The 26,469-nt window shown below is 49.5% G+C and overlaps 1 protein-coding gene across 3 annotated transcripts in view; it reads right to left on the reverse strand.

The window, feature by feature from the left end:
* Positions 1-15: 15 nt before the first annotated feature.
* The window catches only part of LOC144945989 (endoplasmic reticulum aminopeptidase 1-like), a 37,500-nt gene continuing 11,046 nt past the window's right edge, over positions 16-26,469 (reverse strand). For 2 of the 3 annotated variants that reach the window (XM_078874701.1, XM_078874699.1), the window contains exons 6-19: positions 26,259-26,379; positions 25,188-25,342; positions 23,289-23,402; positions 21,420-21,554; positions 19,317-19,448; positions 15,822-15,991; positions 15,205-15,284; positions 14,107-14,290; positions 12,584-12,734; positions 9,911-10,095; positions 9,240-9,407; positions 8,600-8,743; positions 8,063-8,144; positions 16-7,199 (exon numbers count right to left, since the gene is read on the reverse strand). In XM_078874701.1, the coding sequence (XP_078730827.1) occupies positions 7,056-7,199; positions 8,063-8,144; positions 8,600-8,743; positions 9,240-9,407; positions 9,911-10,095; positions 12,584-12,734; positions 14,107-14,290; positions 15,205-15,284; positions 15,822-15,991; positions 19,317-19,448; positions 21,420-21,554; positions 23,289-23,402; positions 25,188-25,342; positions 26,259-26,379 (1,965 nt within the window). In that variant the 3' untranslated portion in view covers positions 16-7,055. The remainder of the gene's footprint in view (positions 7,200-8,062; positions 8,145-8,599; positions 8,744-9,239; positions 9,408-9,910; positions 10,096-12,583; positions 12,735-14,106; positions 14,291-15,204; positions 15,285-15,821; positions 15,992-19,316; positions 19,449-21,419; positions 21,555-23,288; positions 23,403-25,187; positions 25,343-26,258; positions 26,380-26,469) is intronic. The other variant, XM_078874702.1, reaches the window with a different exon arrangement.

A 26,469-nucleotide genomic window follows, 5' to 3' on the forward strand; every position in this document is an offset into this window, starting at 1 on the left:
TCGTTTGTTTGGGGGGGGGGGGGGGGGGATCTGTTAAAAATGCGGACGTGCTGCGGTGAGATGGAGCACAAGTTGGGAGGTGCGAAGCAAACGAACCGCTGAAGTCTTCATGAACGGGGCGCCCCGCAGGTGGACAAAAAACGGTGAAGAAAAACGCAACTCCAGTGCATGGCACACGAAGCAACACGCGTGGTGAGGGAGCGTTGCGTGCGCGACCGCCGACAAGACTCCAAACGAGACGGGGTGATTCACCACGCCCGGCTGCTACCGAGCAATGTGAATGCATTGTGAAAGTGGACCACAGGACAGGGGGATCCATTTATAGATACCATTGATTTCTCGTGACCCTGCTGCTTGAGGAACTTATTTCGCACGGTAGACATCCAACTGTGCTAATCGGAGGTGCGGGTGAAGGACAACAAAGGAAACACAAAAAGCGGTTCTGAAGAAACGAGTTTGTCAATCTAGATGATTTAAAAGTGCATAGCTCCAGTGGCTTCCTAATATCCGAAGGAAGAGCGTTCCAGACGGCCGCAGAAGTGCATCTGAAACGGCACGATGCAGTGACCGTCTTTGTTCGATGGCGAGCCAAAAGCCACCACTGCGAGGATGACCGGAGTTTGCGTGATGATTTATGCTCCTTGACGAAATCGGCGACGTATTGTGGTTAATTTGTGGTTAATGATTGCGACCTTATTCTGTATTCATTCGGCTACAGGAAGCCCTTCTCAACGGGCGACGTGGAAGCGATGGCTCCATATGTTAGAGGGGTGTTTAAGGATTGAGGATGGTGGGGAAACTTGTAGAGTCTTTGAAATTATATGTTCTCTGTCATTGCCTCCGTTATTTTAGTGTGGTATCTATAAATGGATCCCCCTGTACAGCGAAGACAGCAGTTGGGTTGAATTAGCCTCTGGTAGAAACTCTCTCCAGGGCCTGACTACAAAATCCACAATCACCAACTCCACAGCCATCCCACTTCACAGAAGACGACGCAAGTGTTCATTTTTCCCACGATGCACTCCGTTACCCAGAATGCCACTGACAATTTATGGCCAACAAATCACAATGCCAAAAACAACTTAAAGCTATAACCAAAATGACACCAAAAAAAACCTAAGCAAAAAATCCTGAAGCCATATTACAATAATTAGTCACAAAATAAACTTTAAATCCCTAAGTACCGCAAAAAATTATATTGTATTGCCTCTTCCACTTTTATAATACTCATTTTGTAAATGCAGGAACGAAAACACAGAATATAAGGACAAGAAGCCCACTGGCTCTATGGACCAGGATTGCGAAGCTCGAGACGCATACCTGGCTGGGGACAGGGGGAGTATTCTGTACTCTCAGCCTGACTTTTGCGGGCCAGCCGTAGTGAGAAATAACTGGTGTTCTGAAAAATACCGCTTGCAGCCAATCAGTGGCCCAAACTAAATCCCAAGACCTCACCCCAACCATCATTTTATCCGTACATGATTATGGCGGACCAGTTAATACACCCATTTCCGTACCCTGCGAGTCTCGAAATCTAATTGCGATTGGCTGCACAAATATGTTTTTAGGTAAAGCAGTGTTTTTATCTACACAGTTCGTGCGTGTGCAGAGTGCAAGGACTCCCACACAGGGACATCGGCCAAGGCTCCTTCTCCACCCTGGGATAATCGCACTACCACAGCGACAAATAAAGGAGGCGTGCGAAGCCGCAGGCAGAACCATCCTTAACCACGGAATCTGTCATGTTAGGAAGCGCATGCGAAAGGGGGGAACGCACAATATTGTAAAGGTGTGACCGGCATGCTCCCTGGCTTTTGGGGCCATAAGCCAGGACTTCTCTTTATTAGGCATGTAACGATTCGTCAATTAAAATGAAATTTTACACTCGTGATAGACGCCTGGAACTGCGATTGTACTCATCAATTAACGACGTAGCCAAATTATATGCAAATTTTACCTTCAGGCTCATGGAATGAAATATAACATGAGACAGAACGTACGAGACAGATGCTACACACAAGACAGGAAACAGAACAAACTGAAGTCAGTTCATGAATTGTGACCTCCACTTCATGATGAATCAACAAATCGTGAAAGGGATGAAATTGTTACATGCCTAGAAGCTAATGTTTAAGCGTGATTCAAGCCTCTACACATTCCCCCCCCCCCCCCCGGGAATCGGCCTGGCCATGGGCTCATTGCAGCGGCCACCAGCGGGACAGCTCTGACACAGCGGTGGGGCGTGGGGTTCCCACGGCGAGCCGAACCTGCTTCAGCGGGTGTCCAGAGCCGGTTTATCACGCACACAAGAAATATGCAAATGTGACCAATTGAAAATCCCAAACTTGAGTCGTCGAAGTCTTAAGGAGCTCGGAATTTCAAACTGGCAGCCAGCTGGTCACGTGGTCCGTGAAGGTTCTTGTAGTGGACTGCCAGAGCGAAGGGTCCACTGAGAGAGATAAGATAGTGAGATGACATTGAGATAACACCAATGGATGAGATACCGAGAGACGTGAGGGATATGGATCGGTGGCCACACGTACAGAATATGACGTCGTGACGTCACGTGTCCTACCATATGATGTTACATGACCCATCGGCACACGGCAATTGTTTCATGTGGCCCGCTGGAAAGTAGAGCTACAAAAGACCTACAACAAGAGTTGTACTGCTTCCTGGCACACAAAGGAGCCTCAGTGATCATCGCTGCCTGCTCGTTTAAAGAAGCGGCCTTCTTAACCGAGCACGATTCCCAAGCACGATGCACATCTTCCATGAGTCACGATTCCTGTTCATATTGAGTTGTACCCGGTGCAAGTACAACGCTCGTTCATCAACCGATCAACTTGCCCGATTCCCGTCCGCAGCACGTGTATAACATACAAAGCAAAAAAATCGAAAGGCGAAAACACACACAACATGCGTGGCTACATTTTAAACCCATACATCTCAAAACACAGGCGCAATGGAGACAAAAAAACCCAGATACACCCCCACAACAACCGATGTCCATTGCGAGTGAGGGCCATGCGTGTGATGCATTGTGGGACAATAACTACCGACAGCGCCCGCCAATCAGAAGCTTCAGATCCCGTGCTCGTCACATTTGCACAGTTCACAAAAGTATTCCTTGTACTTTTTTTCCCACAACTACTTAATCGTTTGAACATTCAGCAGTCGAGGAATAACTTACTGAAGCAACACAGGTACTGTTTTTTTTGTTGCGGAAAAAAAATGCCGCCTAAAACAAGTAGAAAGCCAAACATAATTTCATTAGTATCGTCTTCAGTGATTGTACTCTTATAAATATTAAACAAAAGCGAGTGCACCCAACACTGACACGCGTTTTTTTTGTAAAGAACCAATCGTTCAGGATAAATTATAGATCCTATGTTTGTATCACTAAAGCAGCTCCCCTGCAGATATTGAAATTAACTCATTGGGGTGTTTCTCTTTTGGACTGGAAACCCAAGGTCATACGAGTGACCATCCTCGCTAAAGATACTATTGAGGGTTCAACGGGGGGCACAGGAGGTCCATCAGCTCCATGCGAACACGAAAGCCCGAGTTCTTCAAATGTCCAAAGCGAGGACCGGCTGGCTTCAACATTCGGACGCTCCTCCCGGCGAACCGGGCGTTAAAACGAGCCGAGACCATCGCTCGCCAACGGGGACCTGATAGACCCCCCCCGCCCCTCCCCCCGAAGGTTTCATGGCCACACGACGACCGTTTCCACACTCATGGTACCGCTCTGGTTGTCATTTCTATTTTGTTGCAGCTAAGAACTTTTCATTTTTTAGTTCCCTTTTCTACCCCCCACCACCCACCAGGTGGCGGTACTGTAAACAACAAAAAAGTTTTACTGAAAAATAGTGGGAGCATTTTTACCCAATCTTGCCAGTGCACAAGGCCACATCCCAACGCTTCGAGAGCGTGCGGACGTCGTTTCGTGGAACCGCTGACCCCGGGAGCGCCGCCATCACTTTCCAATAACAGGCGCATGCGGGTCGGTGGGGAGGCAAGGGGTGTGTGGAAGTTGTTGTTTCTATCTTTCTTAGAAATCGTTTGCAAAAAAAATTTAAGACACGTGCCATTTCCAACTGGATAAGGGGTTAACCTTGACACCAGCCTTGGGGTTGCAAGTTTAACCAAAAAACTAAAACCACAGACACGGCGACATTTGGATGAAAACCCATGTCAAATCTTTCCAAGGCAATACACGTGCGTGCACTTTCTGCATCGCGTGCATTGTGTGCCCCCCCCACCCCAACTGCTTTAGCAACCAACGCCCAATATGTATCGCGCGCACAGTATTAGCAATTACCATCATTGTTAAAATATGCGCGTCATAAAATAAAGGATTTTTTTTGCACTTTGCTAAACCACGGGCGGAGTTCCTGTATTATACAACCTGTGCATACTTGCCGAATATAACGTGTTTATTGTATACGAGAGCTACATATATCGTATAATTCACAAGTTGTCCGTCCTTGTCACGCTCTCTCTCTCAAACGTCACGTCGGACACAAAACATTTATGAAACAAACAAAAAACCGTCCTCTTGCCGAGGTCACTTCCGGAACACCGTCCCCGCCATTCCCAACACTCTGACCCCGAACTCTCCGGGAGAACACCTCGGAACGGTCAACAGGCCGCCGTTTTCAAAAGATGGCGGTCATCGCCAGGCGCCTCGCGCCACGGTAAGTCCTCGCCTAACGCGCATTAGCTCGACACGGCACTCCTCGGGATCGCATCCACTGCGCAGGACGAGGAATTACGACTGTACATTGCTCACTCCTCATGCAATTCATTAATCATGGCCGCTTGCAAGTAGTCCAGCAGGTACCATTGGGAAACGACTGCACCTCCGAGCTGAGATTTCTGTGTCACACGAATGGACCGGGGTTTGTAATAATGGACGTGTCAAAGGGAGGCATTTTTTCCCATTTCCCCGATTCACGCCTTACAACTCATCGCATCTTTCTGTGAAGGATTTCGCCATTAAAATCTTCTCCGAGAAGGCAAACGACTTGATTCGCTTAATCAAGTCACACCCCACCCCCCTCCTCAACGTAGTCGACCGCCAAGTCACGTCAGTGCTTTAGTGCGAATTCTGCTCGTGGCAACGCTCACGACAAATTACATCCCTTGCACAATATTAACGCAAAGCAACTTTTAGATTTAGAGGTCGATTATAACGGAAGTTAAACGAAATCCACATCGCTTGCGCCGCACTAAAGCTGTACCCCCCCACGCAAACGTGCAGGCTAGTATACAATAGGACGCCATCACTAACAGCGGACAACAAACCTGCTGTTATCGGACACATGGAGCCAGACATTTATGCGGACATGTGTAGCAAATGTCTGTGGCTACATCCGTAGGGAAGCTCGGGGGACACCTGTGTGGTAGGAGGCAGAAACTCGGTGCTCACCGACAACTCCCTCTCTCTCTTTCTCTCTCCCATGCATCTCGATCATGCCCCCCCCTCGCCCGCACTGTCAAGCAGGTGCCGCCCTGCAAGTGTCCGGAGCTCCCACTCGACTCGCGCCACGGCCACCCGAGACAAAAACCGCGCCGTTCCCACGGTCGCCGCGGCCAACCAACGCACAAAACCATGTCACCTGACGCGCACCGCGTGTGCAGCCTTGACATCGCTACGACACTGTCAGCGCGTGCTCAGCACTCGTTGGACGCACAGCACCGAATGTACATTATTAGTACTACACTGACAGATGTCGTAAAATTCGCATCAGAGTACCGCGGCGAGGCCCTCCCCTGCCCTAATAGTTCACTGGAAGCCAATGGAGGCTTCAAAAACCAGAAGAGCATTACGCATACCGAGGAGCACGCCACGCGTAACTTCCGCAAGGTGGCATGCCTTGCGCCACACATTTTGTTTTGCAACTTCATCCCGCGCGGAGTTGACGTGAGCACTCTCTCGCAGGAGAGAAAGGTTACTAACGTAGCTCCGCCACAAACTCGTGGCCCAGAGAGCAATTTACCCCGGAGTGTTTGATCGTCATAATTGGCCGAATTCTGGCCCAAACGTGCAGAGGACAATAGCAGAGCTGACTCGAGAACATCTCCACAGCTCATTTCGGCGGCGTCAAACCCAACGCTCAGAATACCAGCGAGCGCGACACCACTAAACCTCTGCGCCTTGCCCATTCAAAAGGAGTTTTTTTTTTATTAGCGTCTCTAAAAGTTCAGGAGCGTTATAATTTTTCACGACGGCCCAGCGATCAGTGCAGAGTTCCCGGGCAGCAACTTGCATTGCAGCTTGCCCCACACCCAATTAATATCCGGAGCAAAAAAAAATAAACACGTTAAATCAAATTCAAAGCCGGTGCCCGCTTTGCAAGACCCCTGTAACGAGGTGCACTTCCTGAGTCGCGCGGTGCAGTGATCCGAGAACGCACGAGGGCCTCCCGGCCCACAAGTCTAAGGGCGGTAAATAAATAAAAGTAGAACAAGCAGCGAGTTAAATCGGGGTGGGGGGGGGGGAGGAGGGGGCCAAAGTTGAAGAGCATGGTGCTCTAGATTCTGCGAGTTTACAAAAAGAAGGTGTGCGATCGACTGCCAGTACAGGAGCCCAGAAATAACAAGCTGCTGGGAGGTAAAGGTCAAACATGGCTTTGTTTATAGGGGAGTGGCAGGAGTCACTGTTAGCAAATTCCCATCTTCATCACGACCTCTCTCGCGGTTAGCTGGACTCGCCGCAAACGCGCCAGGCAAGCGGCCATCGGTGCGATTGGGCAAGCGCAGCGAGCGAGAGGGAGGCAGGGACAGCGAGGGGCGTGGGGTCGCACCGCAGGCCACGGGCGAGGCCACGGACGTAGTCGTGGCTGCAGAGCGGCACAAACGGGGTCGCATCGTCGTGGTGGTTGCGGCAGCGTTGGAAGTAGCCACTTAGTCAGACACTATCCCATCCGTGTGGCGGGGGGGGAAAGCATTTTGCGGCCTCCATTCGACGTCAAGTGGGTGCCGCCGCACGTCGGTTGGGTGGCGATCGTCGGACACCTCGAGGTACCGCGGCCACCGCCAAGAGAGCTTCAAGATTGCTCCGTAAGCCACTTGTGCAGCGCCACCCGGTTGGTCGCCAGCCAGCGGCGGTTGGCGCGGATCGTGTCGCGAGCCTCTTTGAAGACGCGAAGGTCTCTGCTGCCGTCGCGCAGGCTCGCGACAAACTCCTCCACCTGCGACCGGCACGAGGATTAGTGTCGGTCGCCAAATTGTTGGGTCAGACGTATCACGACAGCACGATCACAAATATAATAACCCGTACGAGTTGCATTGATTGATGATGCAGAACAAAAAACATTTCAGGACTTATATTGATTTGTAAACATTTTTGGTTTAGGCCACGTAACGATCGGATCACGCGATGCAGCCAAATTAAATTGTTACGTGGTGTACAAGCGTTTAACGCTCAAGTTATTACCGTTTAAGTTCACGGGTGAGTTAAAAAACAATTCTCACTACCGATTAAATACGTTTCAGTTAAAAAAATATTGTCAAGCATCTTCAGAACAAGTTCGAGAACGTCAGGATATGCAGGAAGTCCTTATAAACACCAAACATGTTATTTTAAAGATAGAAACGTTAGCTGTGTGTTCAAGGCTGTCCGAAATTAAGTCTAAAGCTTCGTTCATGTGAAAACTTTAAATGCATCACTTGATCTGGCTCTCCAGTGAGATCACTGTGACATCTCACCAACAAGTGACAATAAAACCTAAATGGAGCACCTGGCGGTCCTTCTAAAGCATTTTTCCCCCCAAAAACAAAGCTCCAGACTCGCATTACAAAACCTGGCGACCCCGCAGCCGAGACACGTACAGCACCAACAAGATAAGTGCTCTTTGTTGCGAAGTTGCATCGCCCCTTGAACTGCTAGGATACGTGAATGGCACAATGCACGCATTGCAAAGCACTTTCAAGGATGCGCTCACACCGAGGGGACCGGTAACGAGGCTCGTTTGGTGGCAACGTTAAGTGTTTCCGTCTCGACCGCTGCGTTGTCGCACGACATCCCAGTCACGTCTGCGTGCAGAGCGCCCACCTGGTCGAGGTGGTACGTGCTGGAGAATCCCGAGGTCACCGACATCACCATGTTAGAGAGCGCGAAGGAGCCCAAGGAAAACCTGCGCAAGCCAGCAGACCCGCCCTGGTTATTACCGCGGCGAATATAAAATAAAAACACTACGGCGCCGTACACTGCACAGTAGACACCGCCAACCGCAAGAAACGAAGACGTGACGCAAGTCTCTTAACGCTGCAGTTGGGAGGCAAACGTCGACATCATGTGACCACACCGCCCCGAGCTACCAAGATTGCTCCGCGAGTCGCTTCTGCTCTGGTTTAGTCCCACGTGCGGTACTGGTGGTGGTAGTAGTGGTGGTGCTCGTAAACTGCAGTGGCCAGTGGTGGCTAAAGTGAGCGACAGCAATGGAGCTGCTGGTGGTCAAGGGGGGTGACCCCCAGCGGTGGTCATCAAGGCTACGGTGGGAATGGCAACGCCACTGATGGTTGTGGTGGCAATAGTGGCGGCGGCGGTAGAGGTGGTGATAGTGGCATCGGGGGGATCACGGCATCGTACTTCTCCACGAGCAGGCCCCATCTCTTCCTCAGGAAGTCCCAGGTGATTAGACGCCCAGTCCAGGAGGTGCGCGCCATCACGCCCACGATGCGCGGAAGCTCCTGGCTCCTGACCTCAACGCCGGCCGTTGCATTCTCCAGCAGCCTGTAGATGCGCAGGACAATCCCCCACAAATCCACAGCAACTCTTGGTACTGGCGACACCAGCCTTGGTAGCTGCTCGCACACAGCACGTCCCCCCGAAAGTCTATACATCAGAACTAAAACATATTTAAACTATTTTTTTTTGTTTAACCAGGTAAGGCCCACTGAGCTGCATAGCTCTTTTTCAGAAGCGACCTGGCCACAAATGGAAGCTCAAAGTGGCTTTTCACGTGGAAATGTATAGCAGCTAAATACTCTAAATGCACGTTTCTAAATATGGAGTGAAAAACTGGAGGACCCGAAGAAAAATCCACGCAATCACGGGGAGACTCCAAATATACAGGCGTCAGAATCATGATCGAACCCACGATCTCCTGCATACCAGGCGAGACACATCTTTCCATGGGGGGTGAATTTGCCTGTGCTTGTGGAATCTTTATTTCGGTGACTGTTGGTTGTGCAATATTTGTCTGTCCGTGGTCGTGGCTCTGCCACACCTCCACTGCTGGTCCTCGTCGCTGGTGCTCGCCAGTGCTTCCAGGTACTTGGCTTGCTCTGTGCTGGACTTGGCTCTGTGGTAGTGCTCCTGCACGCTGTCCCACTTGGGCTGGTCTCCGTCACGCACCGCCACCCGCAGCACCGTGCCCATCAGGTCCGCCGACAGGCTGCACGCGCACACAGCGCCACTCCCGTCAACGTCAGCGGAAAAAACTATCTGTTACCAAGCTGAGACGATGTCGCCAAAATGTGCCAGGCTAGGTGCGCTATGCTTGCACTGGGAGTAGCCAAGGATTCAAGCAAGTGACGCAATCGGCTCGAGTCAAACACACAGGGCTGACAGGCGGATGCAACACAAGCACTGTACGCCAACTTGCAATGTTTTAGCCGCCCGACGCTCTCCTCATTGCCCCGCATGTCGCTTCTACGCCTCTTGTTGCTGGCTGCCACCAATTGACCGGAAGGGTCATTTGTGAGCCTACAAAAAATGCCCTCAAAGCCAGTCCTCACCTATCATACTACTCATGTATCGTACACATGGAATGACACGGCTAACGTGCAGAGTCTTGCCGGCACAGGACTTGAGAAATGTCGTCCCTTTTATTTGCTTGACAAAAAGACGAGGTTTGTGGTGAACGGGAAGGGAACCCGGGGGGGGGGGGGGCCTCACCTCTCCGAGGTACTCCACTGCTTGTACGCAGCCCTGGCCCTGTTCAGGCACTCTGCGGAGCCATAGGCGCACAGCACCGACACGAGCGCGGCGTCCAGAGAGCGCTGGGGCACCGTGGCCTCCTCGCGAGACTCGTTCCAGGGCAGCTGCGGCAGGAGCTCCTCTCCCAGCTTCACGATGTACTTCTGTCTCACGCACAACAACAGCAGCAGCAGCAGCCGCCGACATTCACCACTGAGTGGTGGTGACATCACCACGGCGCTTGTGCCGGGCCAGATGCACTTTGAGGCCATGTGAAGTGTGAAAGGGTCGCCGACAGGTTACGGGACAGACCCAGGTGCCACGGATCGACTGACAGAGATGACTGGCGGATGCACCAGCTGTGCCCCATACTTTGCCAACTTGCGACATTTTAGCTGCCCGGCGCTCCGCTCGTTGTGAGCTTTTCTTCTTTGCCCTCCGTTGTTGTTGGAGGGCGACTGCCTCCAACTGTCCAATAGCGTCCTTCACGAGCCTCCTAAACATCGATCTTGACACCGCTGGTACCAGTGTTTGGCAAGTCCACTCAGCTCCACATCCTCATAAACCGCATCAGTCCATCTCTTTTTCAACCCGTTTAGCCCCCTCTATCTCGCCAAACAGAAGCTGTTTAGACATGTGGTGGCTGGGCATGCAGGCTATATGACCTAGCCAATGCAGCCTTGCCTTTTGGAGGAGCTCACCGATGGGAATGTGTCCAGATCTTTCCAGGATTTGTGAGCTCCTCACACAATCCAGCCTGGTTAAACCCAGGATGGAACGTAGACAGGCCAGTCCGAATGTTTCTAACCGGCGCAGATGTTCCATTAGAGGGGTCCACGTTTGGAAAGAATAGAGAAGGGAGGGAATGACTGTGGCTGAGAAGACCTGAAGCTTCGTGTGGAGTGACAGACCAGGTAGTTTCCACACAGCGTTATGCAACAAATGTCTCACTCACAGAGACACCTCCGATTAGCACGGTTGGCTACATATGGTGCAAAAGAAGTTCAATATACATACAGAAGCACGACAAAAAGTGTCAACGCTAGAGATAAAGAGTCTGCAGAGGGAAATGGTCTGGTTAGGAGCTTGTCATTTGATATATTATTTTCCATTTTTTTATTGCCTTTTCCCCAAAATTGTATTCCGCTTGTGCTGCCGGTGTCACGAGACAAAGAATCCCCTTGGGAAGGGTCGCAGAGCAGATCGACTCTCCACGTTCCACTACATCCTCTTAAAGGAATCTAATTAGCGCCTTATCCAAGGCACTTTACACAGAATTAACTATGGTACATATGAATGTAATGGTGGAGATGAGGCGAATGAAATAGATGACAGGGAGCAATAGGGCTAATCTGTGGTGTGTGAATTCGGCAAAAGTTAAATTGATGGCAGTAAATGATGAAGAATGGATTGAATGAATGGGTTAATGAGTGCCAGCCATATGATGAGAATATGAAGAGGAAACAGCAACGGTGGGGTGAACTGGGTGAACAATAAGTGAGTTTTGAGGGCGGAGCGGAAACTAGTGAGCGAAGGCGACTGCTTAATGTGGACGGAAAGTTTATTCCAGTGAAGGGGGGCGGGAAGAGAAAAAGAGCGAAAGCGTGGATTGGGCGAGAAGAGGAGGAGGAGGAGAGAGACAGCAAAGACTGGGAATGTAGAGGGCGAGCAGGCGACATATAAATATACAAGAGTGGCTTGATATGGTGGGGCAAGGCCATGAAGGGATTTGTAGACCAGAGTGAGGAATTTGAATAGGCAACGGTAGTAGATAGGGAGCCAGTGCAGTTGCACGAGGGTCGAAGTATGGGAATGATAGGGAAGGTTGAATATGATGAGCTACTTCTGAGATCCCTTTAAATGATCTCTGGTCCACACAGTAGTTGACCTCAAGGGCTCTACCACTGAAAGTAAATGTTGGCCGGGTGACAGTCAAACCGATATCATACTCAAAGCTGGCATTTTGTCTAATTAAGCACGAAACTCAAATGTAACGTGACGGATGTTTTTATGAGACACTCAACGGCGACTGGGAAGACACCATCACCTCACTATACTTAAGAATCCTGTTTGATCACAGCAGACTGAATCCTGGACTCAAAGGCAAGATTCACAGCGGAGCAAGCTCAGCGCTCTGACCTCTGACCCACAAGATGAGACGCGTCTGTCTTTTTGGTTGTGCCCTGCGTCAAGGGGGGATCCATCACTGCAGAGATCCGGGCTTAAACTCCCGGTGGCTCAGTAGCTCTGACCTCGGGAGTCCTCCTGCTCCCCTCTCAGGAGATCCCAGCTGCTTCTTCTTGCATTGGCTACCACAAGCCCGTATCCAAAGTCACCCCGGGCCACTCAATCGCTACTTCATTCAGTTCAGACAGCTCTCTCATTCCACTTCTATTCATCGTAAGGGACAGCCCTCAACCATGTGGACCGGCTGGCTATTGGGCAGCCGCGCAGTTACACGTAGCCGGGGTGGCACACAAACCGAGACGGTGCGCCGCAGCGCCCCCCCACATAGCCACACACCTGCCCGGTCCAAGGCAACGTGGACAACTGGTGCCCACGTACACTTGTGACACACGGGGGGCTAGCGGAGGTGTAAATGCAGCCAGGTCCCAGTGGATCCCAGCGGCCTGGGTGCGGCCAGTTCCAAACCTGCAGCAGCTGGACGTCATTGGTGTGGGAGGAGAGGATGAGCAGCACTCGGTCCAGGTGCATCAGCGCCACCTTCCACGGAGTGACGTTCGTTTCGTTGGGGAGGAAGGACAGTAGCGGCATGGCATCTTCGACATCTACTCGGCCAACGCTGAAACGCGGGGGGACAAAGAACAAAGCTCCAATGAGAGAGGGGTAGGAACTCGCGTCATTTCCCCTTTAGAGATTATGCAACATGAGCAAACATGAACACTTAAGTTTTAGCAGCCGATATTATGATCTTTAAGTGGCCTAACAAAAGAAAATCTATTTATGAATCTTTATTGACACTGTTAAATAGATGCTCTTTCACCACCTACCTCCTTTTGTCTGAAAAAGTAACTTTAAAAAGTTGATGCTTGTCGATGGAGCTTTATTAACCGCTTAGCAATTTTAAAAGTGAACATCAGGCTTTATAATTTACAGTTTTATACACTCATATTTTCATCGATTCGGTCGTATACTTTACAACCGAGAACCAAATCACCTGGGTGCTCCCGATCTCATCAGATCCCAGAAGCTAAGCCTGGATACCACAGCGTATACGAAGGGGAGACCACAGCGTATAAGACACCTGATGTCGGCTACTGCGAGGATACGGCGTGAGCAGAAGGCAGTGCAGCAAAAAAAACAATTGTAGGTTCATTAATTCCGTGCTACATCTATGCTCCCTGCCTCCATCAATCCACACTGACCGGCATGGTGAAGTATGGTTAAATAGGCTCCGCAACCCGCAAGAACATAGGGCAGAGGCCCTCAATTGGCAGTGGATCGACAGAAGCCTGGCTGTAGATTGACACCATTTACAACAAGGTGGTAGCCCGGTGTTTTTACAAGGGAGAACCCCCCTTGGTAATACACTAAAGCAAACATGTGTATAAAAACAGCAAGCGTGCATAAACCTAACATTATACAATCATCGTTCTGGTGTCCATAAAATAGGTACCACTTTGCGTGGGGAAGTCGAGCAGTTCCTCAATGCACATTTCAGCAAGAAATCTTTTTGTTACTGGAAAACCAGCATTTAAAATCTTGTGAAGCCATTTCACACTGGACAGAGGGGACACCGACGATGATAAATTCACAGCAAGTTTATAGCAGTAAGGGCCCAGCATCATTACCACACCATCGTCCCAGCATATCAATACCACTACCAAAGTTAAAAGAGCTCCCTTATCGCCTTCAACAGACTGATGAGGAAAGTGCTGTTTGGCAAGCACCTATGAAGGCCGGTACGGCACACGAGGGGGTGGGTGGCCAGCACCACGCCAGGACTGCAATTGTCTCCCCAATGTTTACACCACACCAGGTACTCGTATCAAGCTGAGGGGACCTAGGGGAGGCCTGAGCCCGGTTCAGATATCCGTCACCAATGTTGGCCGTAAGCGCGAATCAAACTCGGGCCGTCGGGTTCTAAGCGCAGTGTGCCAACCAATGCGCCACCGCTCCCCACAAAAAACTCAGCCACGGCGAGAGCCTCTCACTTGAGGAGGTAGAAGACATCATTGAGGAGGTTGGCACGGTCTGCGGGGGAGAGGAAGCTCTTCGAGGTTGTCAGTTTATTGGCGAAGGTGACCCAGCCGTCCTTCCCGTAGTCCACCACGTAGAAGCCCGTCATGTTCGTGTTGGCCTTTATCCACTCCGTCGACTTCGTCACCGCTATATCTCCTGTTGGGGGGGGGGGGGCGGCAATATAGGTGCACGAATGTGGTGTGTGCGAGAGACAGAACACGAGGGATTCAACAAAAAGTTTGAATCGAAGGGGACATATTTAGGTGGTAGACAGGAAGCCATTTCCACATTTATAGACCTTTGTACATGTGCAGCGTAACACCCCTACACATGTAGAGCCCTTTGTGAAGAAGCATTGCTGGATGAAGGTCTCCTCCCCCCCGTAGCGCGGGTTAAATGGGGGTTAGCTGACCATACTTGACCACTCTGGTCAGTCTGGGTTGGGAAGGCGGGGAGAGAGAGAGGCAGGAGCTGTACAGCAATGAATGTTGCTGTACTGCCCTCTCCGACCACCACGTATCCCTGTAGCCCTATCCGGGCTGGGCATGTGGTCATCCACCAAAGCACTATCCAGGCCCCTACCTACTTAGCTTCCAATGTCTGATCCAGTTGAGGGCATTCCATGCAACGTTTGTTGAAAGTTTTATGTAAGATTTACTGCACAGCTAAAACAAAAAAAACACACAATGTAGCTGGCATTGGTTAAAGTTTATTAAAAATTCTAATGACTCAATTGGGATTTTACACAAAGCAGCATCGCCCCTTCCGTACTGCGAAAGCTTAGGCAGGACCCTACTGAAAAAAAGTCTAGAGACTCGGCGAGGACTTTCCTGAGTAACACAAGCGTCATGCTGAACTATGGGCGACAGAGCAGAAAAGGGAAGGCCACTCACTAAGGCAAGCTTGGAGAAGATAATGGAGCAAGGCTTCAGGATGATATCGGTTTTCGCACCCACATGTGGCGTGGCTGGTCGTATCAACTGGCCGCAACGGAATAATGAACGCATCGTTAACAGCCCCCTCGCATAAACCAACGATAAAGTGAGTGGCGCTGACAGAGCAAACAGAACCTTGTTTATCCGTGATGAGCTTGCTTTGCGAGGTTGAGTTGTCGCTGGTGATGAAGGTGAGTGGGATTTGCCACAGGCTGCTGTTCAAACAGACAAGCGTAACAAATGCATGACAACATTGCACACGTAGGGCCCTTTTGGTCAATCCACTGCGGGATGAGGGTTTCCCCCACACCGTGTGGGTCATGGGTGTTATTTAACCGTAGTTTGCCGTCCTGGTTAGTACGGGTTGATTAAGGCATGAAGTATATATATTGGGAGCATGGTACAGCACAACAACGGATTTTTCTGCACTGTGCTCGGATGACAACGTAGCCCCGCAGCAGCCCATGATGCCCGTTCTTGAACGGCGATAGCCCATCCAAACGTTATCCAGGCTCAACCTTGCACAGCAGCCCACGATGTAATGCATTCCGAGTAATTTGATCTTAGGCGTGACAACTTTACAGAGCAACAAAGCTCTCGCATGCAGGGGCACGGTTGGCGATGTACGGTGCGAAAGTTGTTCAACATACAAATATATAGCACACAAAGAACCAGCTAAGGCCGTGACTGCACAAGAGGGGGTGGGGTGTGGCAATAACCATACGCCGCTGCCGCATGCTATACGTTTTTACCTTGGTGCGATAGATGTTTCTGCAGACTCGATGGGAAACGGCTCTTGCTTGTATGCGATCTTTAATTCCTTGACGGCGGCGAGCGTGAGCAGCGGGAAGCCGCGCTGCCTCACCCAGGTCCCCATCACCTCCGTCACATTGACGGAGTGCCCCAAATGCTGGTCCGCGCTCTGCGCTCGCACGGCGGATACAGGCGTGCGCACTCGTCAAACAGTCCATATTTATTTTACGTGCCAATATCGCCCTCAATAAAGAAGGCATCAGTGCATGCGGCCGGACCGCGTCTGACACCCAGAGCCACGGTGTCGAGATGTTGAACACCTCGTCTGGTATACAGAAAGTCATGGGTTCAATCCCGACCAGGATGCCTGTATATTTGGAGTTTGCGTGTTCTTCCCGTGGTCGCGTGGATTTTTCTCTGGGTCCTCCGGATTTTCCCTCCACAAGTATTTGGCTGCGATACATATGCACGTGATGCGCCATTTTGTTGAGCTGTCATTTGTGACAGCCAGGTCGCTTCTGGAAAAGAGCGACGTAGCTCAGTGGGGCTTGATCTGGTCAAATAAAAGTCGTTAATAGGAGCTTGGCTGCATCGAGACAGATGTCGTCGTGGCCAAAGCCGACATCACCACCACACCTCGCACATTCCCCACCCTCCGCTAGGCGCTGCAGCCGCAGCGTAGTCAACATGCGACGTCCAAGATCGGTCCTGACAGTACCTCCACCAACTGCTCTTTAGCTCCTCCGCTTGGGATGCCGGAATCGTGGAGACCGCTCCAATGTTCGTCTCGGCAACCAGCCCTCACCCATCCTATACACACGTACCCCCCCCCCCCCGCCAGCTCAACCGCTTTTGCCCAATTCTATCGACAACAATCGCCTGCCATGTTCTCTTCCAGCCTTGCGCAATACTTATTACCGCCTTGCCACCACGTTTCTAGCATCTGTCTCAAGACACCTCTACTCAAATGCCAACACCTCCTTTTGAGTGTTCTTCGTTAGCGCCCAATCTCCCCTACATATAGCACTCCTGCCTCACCAAACACACGGCCACAAGCTATGATAATTTTTTTCCACTGGACAGGGTCACTGCATGAGTTAAAGGAAGTTGCAACCCAAACATTATTACCTTATCTTAAAAGTCCTGTAACTAAAACATGCCTAAGAGTAAATTAATTTTTCACCGATTGCATTTCAAACTCACGTTAGACAGCTCGGGACACACAGTTTGGGTAAGTATACACGAGATAAGAGGTGTTGAGGCGTGGCAGCCGGGACAGGGCTCCGAGCACTTAGCCGGGCACTGCTGAGGACCTGGGTTAGAATCCAAGTGCCCAACTTTGATTCTTTGCGTGGGTTGAGTCTTCCTGTAAGTTCCAGTCATGACACTTCACAATGCAACGCCATTCACAACCCCAGCCTTGTAAGGACACTGGTTATTAGGTCGGCAGCATGGCCCAGTTCTAACACTTGTGCCCTGCAGTAAGAACCACATGGGTTCCATTCCCGCCTTGGGTGCCTTTCTGTGTCGATGTTCTCTGTTCTCCCCCAGTTCAGCGTAGGTCTCCTCCAGGTTCTCTGGTTTCCACCCAAGAGCTAAACATAACAATGTGACTGATGTTAGGCTAACATCCCAATGGAGGAGCCTACTGAAATAAAGTACTTAGTCTCAAGTGTCCATTTCCAGGATACATAAGTAATTATTATATTATTATATATGGGGCCGATTCATACGCAAGCTCCTCGATTTGGCTATTACATCACCGTATGTTTATCCCTTAATCTACTGCAACAAAACTCATTACAACGTTCCCACTTTGTTCAATTTACTATAATATGACGTCCCATTTGTACAGTCCGAACAAAAACCCCCAAATGACACGTATATCTCCATATATATAAAAGGCAAAGTTGTGATTATGTGTGTCTGTTCAAATTGTTTAGCGTACTTCTCGACATGCAACAAACTTGAAATTTGCCATGTGAGTACTTTCCAGACTGTACACCATGCAAAAATTATTAAAATACACTTTTTTTTTTGGGGGGGGGGAGCTCAATAATGCATATATTTTTTGCACGGCAAGTAAGCGATATGACGTCAAATCTGTCATGTGACCCGCGCATGCGGAAGATTAAACGCATTGTAGTGTAGCGGTGAGCGTGCTGCGCTACGAACTCGGCGACCCGAGTTCGATTCCCGCTCATGGTCACTACCGGTGACGATTATTTCAACCGCTCCTGGGCCTTCCCTAGGTCGACTCAGCCTCAAACGAGTAACTGGTGTGGTGTGTGAACATCACCACTGGGGGGACAAAGGCGGCTGGGTGTGGTTAATCCAAGCCCCGGGCGAAGCCGGGTAGTAAAGCTAGTATATGTATATGTTGAACTTCTTTCACGCCGTACGTAGCCAATTGTGCTCATCGAAGGTGCGGGACACCATTATAGCCCACGATTCCTGATTTAACATTGTCCTACGAAAGACAAGAGATCACTGTACAACAATTTTCAAACAGGAAAGGCACAACGTGGACTGTGTTCCAACATTACGAGCGTTTCTTTCATCACGGGAAAATGGTTTAGTGTTGTTCACTTACGTCAACTACTTGTGATATTCTCAGAATGTTTCACGCAAGTTTTACCAGCTGATGGGGATGACCGTTAGCCCCGAGTGGATGCTAAAGTGAATCATGTGTCCCCACAGGCCATGCCAGACTTAAGTGAACCGAAGCCTTAAAAAAATCCTGTTTCTTAGCACGACTCCTGCCAACGCTGCTGCGGGAGAAACGATAAGAATAATAATGTAATTTACCAATCGAGCAAAAACCGCTGTGAGTAACAAACTCTTTCCCAGGAGGAATTTTCACCTCAGATCAGCACTGTTAGCTATGTACGTTGCAAAAGAAGTTCAACATACATAGGGATGTTTGGAAATGTTCGTTTTTTACAGAGTGTTTAGCCTGTGGGTAGAATAGCAGAGCACCCAGCAGAGAAAACTCACAAATAGGAGAGGGATAACAACACTCCAATGAACACAGAGACACTACTCAAAGCCCCACCTACTGTACTGCCAACTCAGGACCGCCAGCAAGCGCCCCAGCATGTCAGGGAGTTCCACAAATCTGCCTGGATCCACCGACTCTCCCCCGGAAAAAGCGCCAGATCACGGGCACACACTACCACTTCGACGATTACGGCGCATGGCCAACATCCACGACGTTTATATCTGAACTCGTGGATCTCTCCTAGGTCACCTTGGCCTTAAATAAGTACCTGGTACGGTTACCCACTCCCTCGTGTGCCGTGCCGGCCTTCATAGGTGCTACTCACTAAGAGCACTTGCCCCAAGAGTCTGTTAAGGCTATACGGGGGACATTTGTCCATTGCGCTGTAATTGCACTGTGCGGTGGCTTTGCTGTGCTGCAGGTGCGCATAGTTGGCGGTCGGTTGCCGCACAAGCTCACGGCGTCGTTACGCCGCTAACCCCTTGCGCCTCACCTGCGTCAACGACTCCCAGAGGTCGTCGGTGTGCGCGTTGCTGTAGCTGTGCACGAGCAGGTAGTCCCGTATGCCCTCCACAAATACGGCGGGCGTCAGAAACGTGCGCAGCATGTTCAGCACGCTCGCCCCCTGCACACGCGCGGGGGGGGGGGGGCGCGCGAGTGGCGCGGGTCCGGAGGAACGCTCGTCAGACGACGGTGGAGGGACGGTGGAGGGACGCCGAGATTCAACTCGACACTCAGGAGCGTCGCGAGGATGGGAAAGCAGGCGTGCCTTCAGCTGCGTGTTGTACAGCAGAAAGCAAAAGAATGCAAACCAAGTCGGGATGCGGGCGGTTTAGATGCAGGCAGTTCAAGAGTTTGGATTATCAGTACTTTGTATTACTCTTTGTGATAATCTAAGCAAACTGATGTAAACAATGAAAATAATAAACACATGGATGTGTCTTATTTGCATTTAACAGTTTAATATCATATTCTTTGGTTCTTTCAGTAAAGTCACGTTGATAGAAAAATAATAAAAATAAAACAAAAACCACGACGTTTCGATCACAACACAAGTGATCGCCTTCAGGAGGAGGGACGATCACTTAATTTGTATTCACTTTATTTTTCTTTTTCTATCTACGTGACTTTACCGAAAACACCAAAGAAAATGAATTCCTGCAGTCACGAAAGTTTCAAGTCAAAGTTTGTTATCTTCCCTTTTAAACTGAAGAACTAAATTGCAAGCTTCAATCTTGAAGAACTTTTAGATCTCTTGCAGGCAGCACAGACTCTCTCCCTCCTCTCCCTCCTTGTGTCCCCTCCCTACCACTCCACGCTGCTCTAATGTTCTATGAAGAAGGACTATTGCCTGAAACGTCATTTTTTTTTTAAAAGTCAGCGTTATTGACGAATGAGTCAAGGTTTATTCGTTAATTCTGCTCTCATGACACTGACCGTGAGCCTCGCACCCTGATCTGTCCACCAGTTGCGGCACAAAGCACATGACAGACACACATGGATACATCGATAAATCAATTAAAATCGATTCGTTAAACGCAAGATATGTGAGTGTGGGAATCAATTACTTACGATTCATACAAATGATGCGTGAATGTTACAATTATGTTGATAGAACAGAACTGTATCCACGTAAATCACCGTTCCTCTAAAGCTACTGTGAACCGAAATAACGGTTAAAAGAATATAGAAAAACCTTGAATTGCGAGCATAATTCGTTCCAGAAACGTGTTCCAATCCAAAGCACTCGTATATCAAAGCGAATTTACCCATAAGAATTAATGGAAACTCGGATGATTCGTTCCATAACCCAAAAATACTGTATTCATATAAAAAAGATTAATACAAAATACCTTTTTATATTTTTATTATTAAAATGTAATATAAAGTAATCAAATTTATAAATTTAATTTAATCGTGGCTGGTGTGAGGGAGACGAGGGTTATTGTGTTGGACGACTTTCACTTGCAGTACAGTTACTAAAGAACAGTCACTACGCACACACTCGTGGTCACAACACGATAGTAAGCAGATACGCTCGCACGGATGTTGACGATACGAGCGAGGCACGCCGACTGAGACCGAGCATGGGAAACGATTACCCACAATCCCGCAGCGAGAGAGAAAGAAGAACCATCGGCTCAGTTGTGATCACGTGACGCTCGGCAGACAAAGCGTATACTGTACGTACTGCTCGTATTGCAAGACCTCGCTCGTTTATCAAATTAATATTTATTAAAAAAATTTGCTTGTCTTGCAAAACACTCGCAGACCAAGTTACTCGCAATCCAAGGTTTTACTGTATAGGAATTACATGTTGAAATCACAGAGTCTGCAAGCGAGCTGTTTTCACTGCCAAAACAGAACATGTAATGTAAACAAAGCAGTCGAGGTCTAAACGCTCATAAATGGACGTCACTGATTGGCCGAGGCAATGCTTAATTCAGCACTTGGATTCACCGAAATTGGCACCCGCTTCTCAAAGAGAACTCTATAGCTCAGTGGGCCTTACCTGGTAAAATTAAAAAGAGTTGAGTTTTTTTAAGGGACGGGATTAGGCCGAGAACGGTACGAATGGCGTAGAGGGGCATGGCACCTTGTTGTAGGAGACGGAGTCAAACATCTCTCCGATCTGCATGGTGCCGACGGCCACGGATGAGATGGCGTGTGAGGAAGGTAGCGAGTCCTGGGTCAGAGCTTCCATCACCACCTCCGTGAGGAAGGCGTCCATCTGCAAGCGCAGGGCACAGAGGAGGACAGCTGCGGTTACACTCGGTGCCGCATGTACATGGAATGCACCGTACAGAACAGGCACGGAGTACATCCAGCTATGTATGTTGTATGTATTTTCAACTTCTTTAGCACCGTACGTAGCCAACTGTGCTAATCGTAAGCAGTTCTGAAGACATTTTTAATCTAAATTTAAAAGTGCATAGCTCCAGTGGCTTCCTAATGTCGGAATGAAGAGCATTCCAGACGGTCTTTGTTCGATGGCTAGCCAAAAGCCGTTGTGACCGGAGTTCGCGTGATGGTGTATGCTTCTTGACGAGATCAGCAAGGTATTGTGGTTCATTTGTGGCAAGCACTTTGTGTGTAACGAGTGCAACCTTGTCATGTATTCGTTTGGCAACCGGAAGCCAATGCAGCTCAGGGAGCACTGGACGCCACCATGCACAACTGCTGCACACCAACACCACCACCACACAGTGCAATTACAGCCCACACGCACACAGACCCCCACCCCCCTGCCCCCACCTATAGCTTTCAACAGACTGTTGGGGTAAGTGCTATTTGCGAGCACCTATGAAGGCCGGCATGGTACACGAGGGAGTGGGGTGGCCCGGACCACAGCAAGGCTGCCTTTGTCTCCCCAGTGCCAATATTTACAGACCACACCAGGTACTCATGCAAGGCCGAGTCGACCTCGCAGAGATCACGGGTACAGACATATGGACATTGGCCGTGAGCAGCAAACGAAGTCGGGTCGCCGGGTTCGTAGCGCAGTGCACTAACCACTACAGTACAAAGACATCACACACATACTACCAGACACACAACAACCTGGGACCTTTTTTCCCAGTATCAAAATTATTTTAAAAATAATTTGCTTTAACCTTTCTGCCATTAACACAGGAGGTGTTAAAATGTTCAAAAACCAAATAGACATCCATTGCAAGGCATCAAGTCTGCATTAACCACACATACTTGTGACAAAACATGCAAACACACATGCTCTGATAATTGATGATGCATTGTCTTTAAAATTGATTGGCCTACACCAGAGACAGCTGCCTTCTCTATGGCCTCGTCTCAAGTGACAGACCAGAGGACGCCAACAGGCGAACAGGAGCAAGAGAACGCAAGAATCAGCGCATTTGTGGCTCGGGTTGAGCAGTCTATGGGACTTCTTTGCCAGTATCAAAATTATGAAACAATAAGAATAGGTGTTACCCTTTGTAGCACTAAGACACCAAATCAGTTTAAATGTACGTTTGTTTGCATGTTTTGCCCCAAGTATGTAGGTTAACGCAGCCTCGTTGCCTTGCAAAAGCCATCTATTTGGTGTTTGAATATCCTAACACTTCCTGTTCCATTGTATCATTGTAAGTATTAAAGTGTTAATATCTCGAGTTGAGCAGCTGGTGGAGGTCAATCCGTTTCAAAGACAATGCAAGAACCTTCGCAGTCTGTACATTTACGCTCCTTTTGTCAATCCTCTGCTGAATGGGGGTCTGTCCACACAGCAGGCTCGTGGGGGTTAATTTCGCTTTGCTTCACTGCCAAGTAAGGGCTGCCAGCAGGGGGAAACGCACACCCCAAACGAGTGTACGCCAATAAGTGGTGGCGTGGTGTTTGTTGCGTTCCCAGCTTGTGGAGCTCGCGTGTGGCGTGGTGGGGGGAGAGGGGAGAAGCGTGGTGGGGGGAGAGGTGTGGTGGGGGGAGAGGCGTGGTGTGCGGTACGTACCATTAGCCAGTCAGGCTTCAGAGAATCGGTCGCTACGAACTCCATGAAGGTGGCAAAGCCCTCGTTGAGCCAAAGGTCGTTCCACCAGTTCATGGTCACCAGGTTCCCGAACCACTGTGCAGACGCCCGAGCAACAAGAGAGAGAAATACGCGCCGTGTCAGCAACCAACCACAGCGGACGCTGATTAATAATTCTGATCACAGATACCACTTTAATTGCGATGTATGAAAAGTCTGGATTAGATCTTTGTAGGTATGTTAGTGTTTAACTGTAACCCTCCGCCAACCGACAGGGCCAATGAAATCAAGTTGCCACGTTATGGCTGCCAATTGATTTGGTTTTTCAGCCAAACCAGAGGAGGAATGTTGGCATGCACAAACAATATAATGACAATTGTACAGTGCGAAAGAAGTTCAATATACACACACAAACCAAAATAACTGAATTATGAATCATAATAAGAATAGGTTTTACATTGTCTGCCAATACAACAGGTGTTAAGATGTTCAAACACCAAATAGAAACATTTTGCAAGGCACCAAGGATGCATTAACCACACGTACTTGTGGTGAACATGCAAACAAAACATGCTGTGATAATACTGGTAGAAACCTCCTGGTTACACCAGCCCACAGGGGATTATTGTGTCCGTCTGTCATGCAAGGAGGGGCTGGGTGGGGAGGGGAAGGTGGGGAGGGGAAGGTGGGGAGGGGCTGGTGGGGAGGGGCTGGGTGGGGAGGGTGGGGAGCGGCTGGGTGGGGAAGGTGGGGAGGGGCTGGGTGGGGCTGGGTGGGGGGTGGGAGGGGTGGGGTTGGGTGGGGTGGGGCTGGGTGGGGGGTGGGAGGGGTGGGGTTGGGTGGGGAGGGGCTGGTCACCCCGTGGTGCCCTGATAAAACTCAACGTTTAACCTACTCACGCCGGCTTGTGCCCGCCCTCACAGTCGGTCATATTTGAGGAATGACCATGGCCATTGACCGAGCAACCCAACGTTCCTACCAGCTCCCTCCGCAGGAATGTGTTATATGGCATTGTCTTTGAAACTGACTGACCTACGCCAGAGACAGCCTTCTTTGTGGCCTCGTCTCACCAGTGTCAGACCAGAGAACAACCCCAAAAGGAGAACGGTAAAAAGCCAATGCCACTATCAGAGCATTTCTAGCTCGGGGTGAGCAGTTGTATCGATGGGACCTTTTGGCAGGATAAAAATGATGAAACAATAGGCTTTCCCCTTTCTGGCAATAAAACACCAAATCAGTTCACCACAAGCACGTGTGACTAATGCGCACTTGATTCCTTACAAAAGGTATCTAATTGGTGTTTGAACATCTTAACACCTGTTTTATTGCCAGAAAGGGTAACACCGATGATGATTATTCATACTTTGATACTGGCAAAAAGGTCCAATGATATGAATCATAATATTGGTCATGAAAGCCTCCATATAAAAAGAACTTTAATGACAGTGGTGGTCATGCCATTAATTTTCCAACAACATATCTGTTTGCATCCCTTAAGTTGCGCAAACTTAAAACGCCACAGCAGAAATCGCATCTGTCAAAATACACACCACAAGCCATCTTACACCGCGTATATTATCAGTCACAGCTCGAGTCGAGCCGATAACAAAATGATCCACGAGGCTGATCATGTAAGGCTATACGCCAAGGGACAGGCAAACAAGACAGAAAACACGCGACGGTACAAACGAGACAAAGTAGAATATGTTCTTCCGCTGAATGGTGCGAGGAAGCGAATCGTTCTAGGTCCCCTGAGAACGCGTCGGTCCACGACCACGGCAGGACAGACGAGGATGACGAAAACAGCACGTTAGACTATCCCACGGGGGCGCGAGATGGCGGTGCGGAGAGCGGCGGTGCACGCGCCGGTCACAAGCTCACCTGGTGAGCGAGCTCGTGCGCGATGACCTGAGCGACCCACAGAGTGTCCCGCACGCCCGAGGCCTTGGGGCTCAACAGCAACGCCGTCTCGCGGTACGTGATGAGTCCCCAGTTCTCCATGGCCCCGGCCGCAAAATCTGGGATTGCCACGAGGTCTGGAGGGGGGGGGGGTGAAGGAGTCGTAGGGACAGGGGGAATCAAAGGGCATCAGAACACATGTAAAAGGGGGCAGTTGGAGGGGACAGAGGGACGGGGGATCACAAAATGATGGGATTTAAAAACATAAAAGATTGATCACATTTGTGAGTGGCACGTAAATCACGCATCTCTATTGCATTTCAGACCTGTATCAGCAAAACAAGTGTTTAATGAGATGCACGCAGAGGTAAGTATTAAGTGAGATTGAGAAGAACAAGTTTGGATAGAATAAACAATAATGCCTTTTATTTATTCATCCAGGAAAGCCTCATTGAGTCTCAAGATTATTTTTAGGAGGATCCTGCATTTGATGAATCACAAGAACTGAAAAACCCTTTGCAAAGGAGGTGCTAATACGCAAATGTCTGGACACACAAGTTGAAAAACTACACTTGCTCCACAGCCATCTCTTGTTCACCTCAATCTAGCGTGTTTGAGAGTTTCACAAATCTACGTGATAAACCGACTCTTGTATGTATGAATTTCTTTCGCACCGTACGTAGCCAACGGTGCTAATCGGAGGTGTGGGGGAAGGACGACAAACTAAACACAAAAAGCAGTTCACAAGGAATGAGTTTTCAATCTCGATTTAAAAGTGCATAGCTCCAGGTGGCTTTATAATATCGGAATGAAGAGCGTTCCAGACGGCCGCAGAAGCGCATCTGAACGCGCACGATGAACCCTTGCCTCCAACGAGCCTCTTCACTGTGTGCCCTGCATTAAAATATGTATGCAGTTTTAATTCTTTCGCAACGTACGCAAGCCAACCGTGCTAAATCGGAGGTGCAACTGTGCTAATCTGAGGCGTGATCATCAAAAGGAATTGTGTGGTGTGGATGAGGACAGTTCAAGACGCAACAATAGAGGCAGCACCTTGCTTGGGCAGTGGATAGGAGATGTTGAACAATTCCTCGTAGAAATCCAAGAACTTGATGGCATTTTCCAGCGCAAAACTCCCCTGCTGCTCCTTGCCAGGGGATGTGTAGATCGACACCTGTGGACAAATTGCACTGCCATTACCATCACTACCTAGCACGTAGCAGGCTTTCGCGACCAATATCATCCAGAGGTTTTTTTGGGTAAG

The sequence above is a fragment of the Lampetra fluviatilis genome, chromosome 39 (assembly GCF_964198595.1).
Source record: "Lampetra fluviatilis chromosome 39, kcLamFluv1.1, whole genome shotgun sequence".
NCBI classification, from domain to species: domain Eukaryota; kingdom Metazoa; phylum Chordata; class Hyperoartia; order Petromyzontiformes; family Petromyzontidae; genus Lampetra; species Lampetra fluviatilis.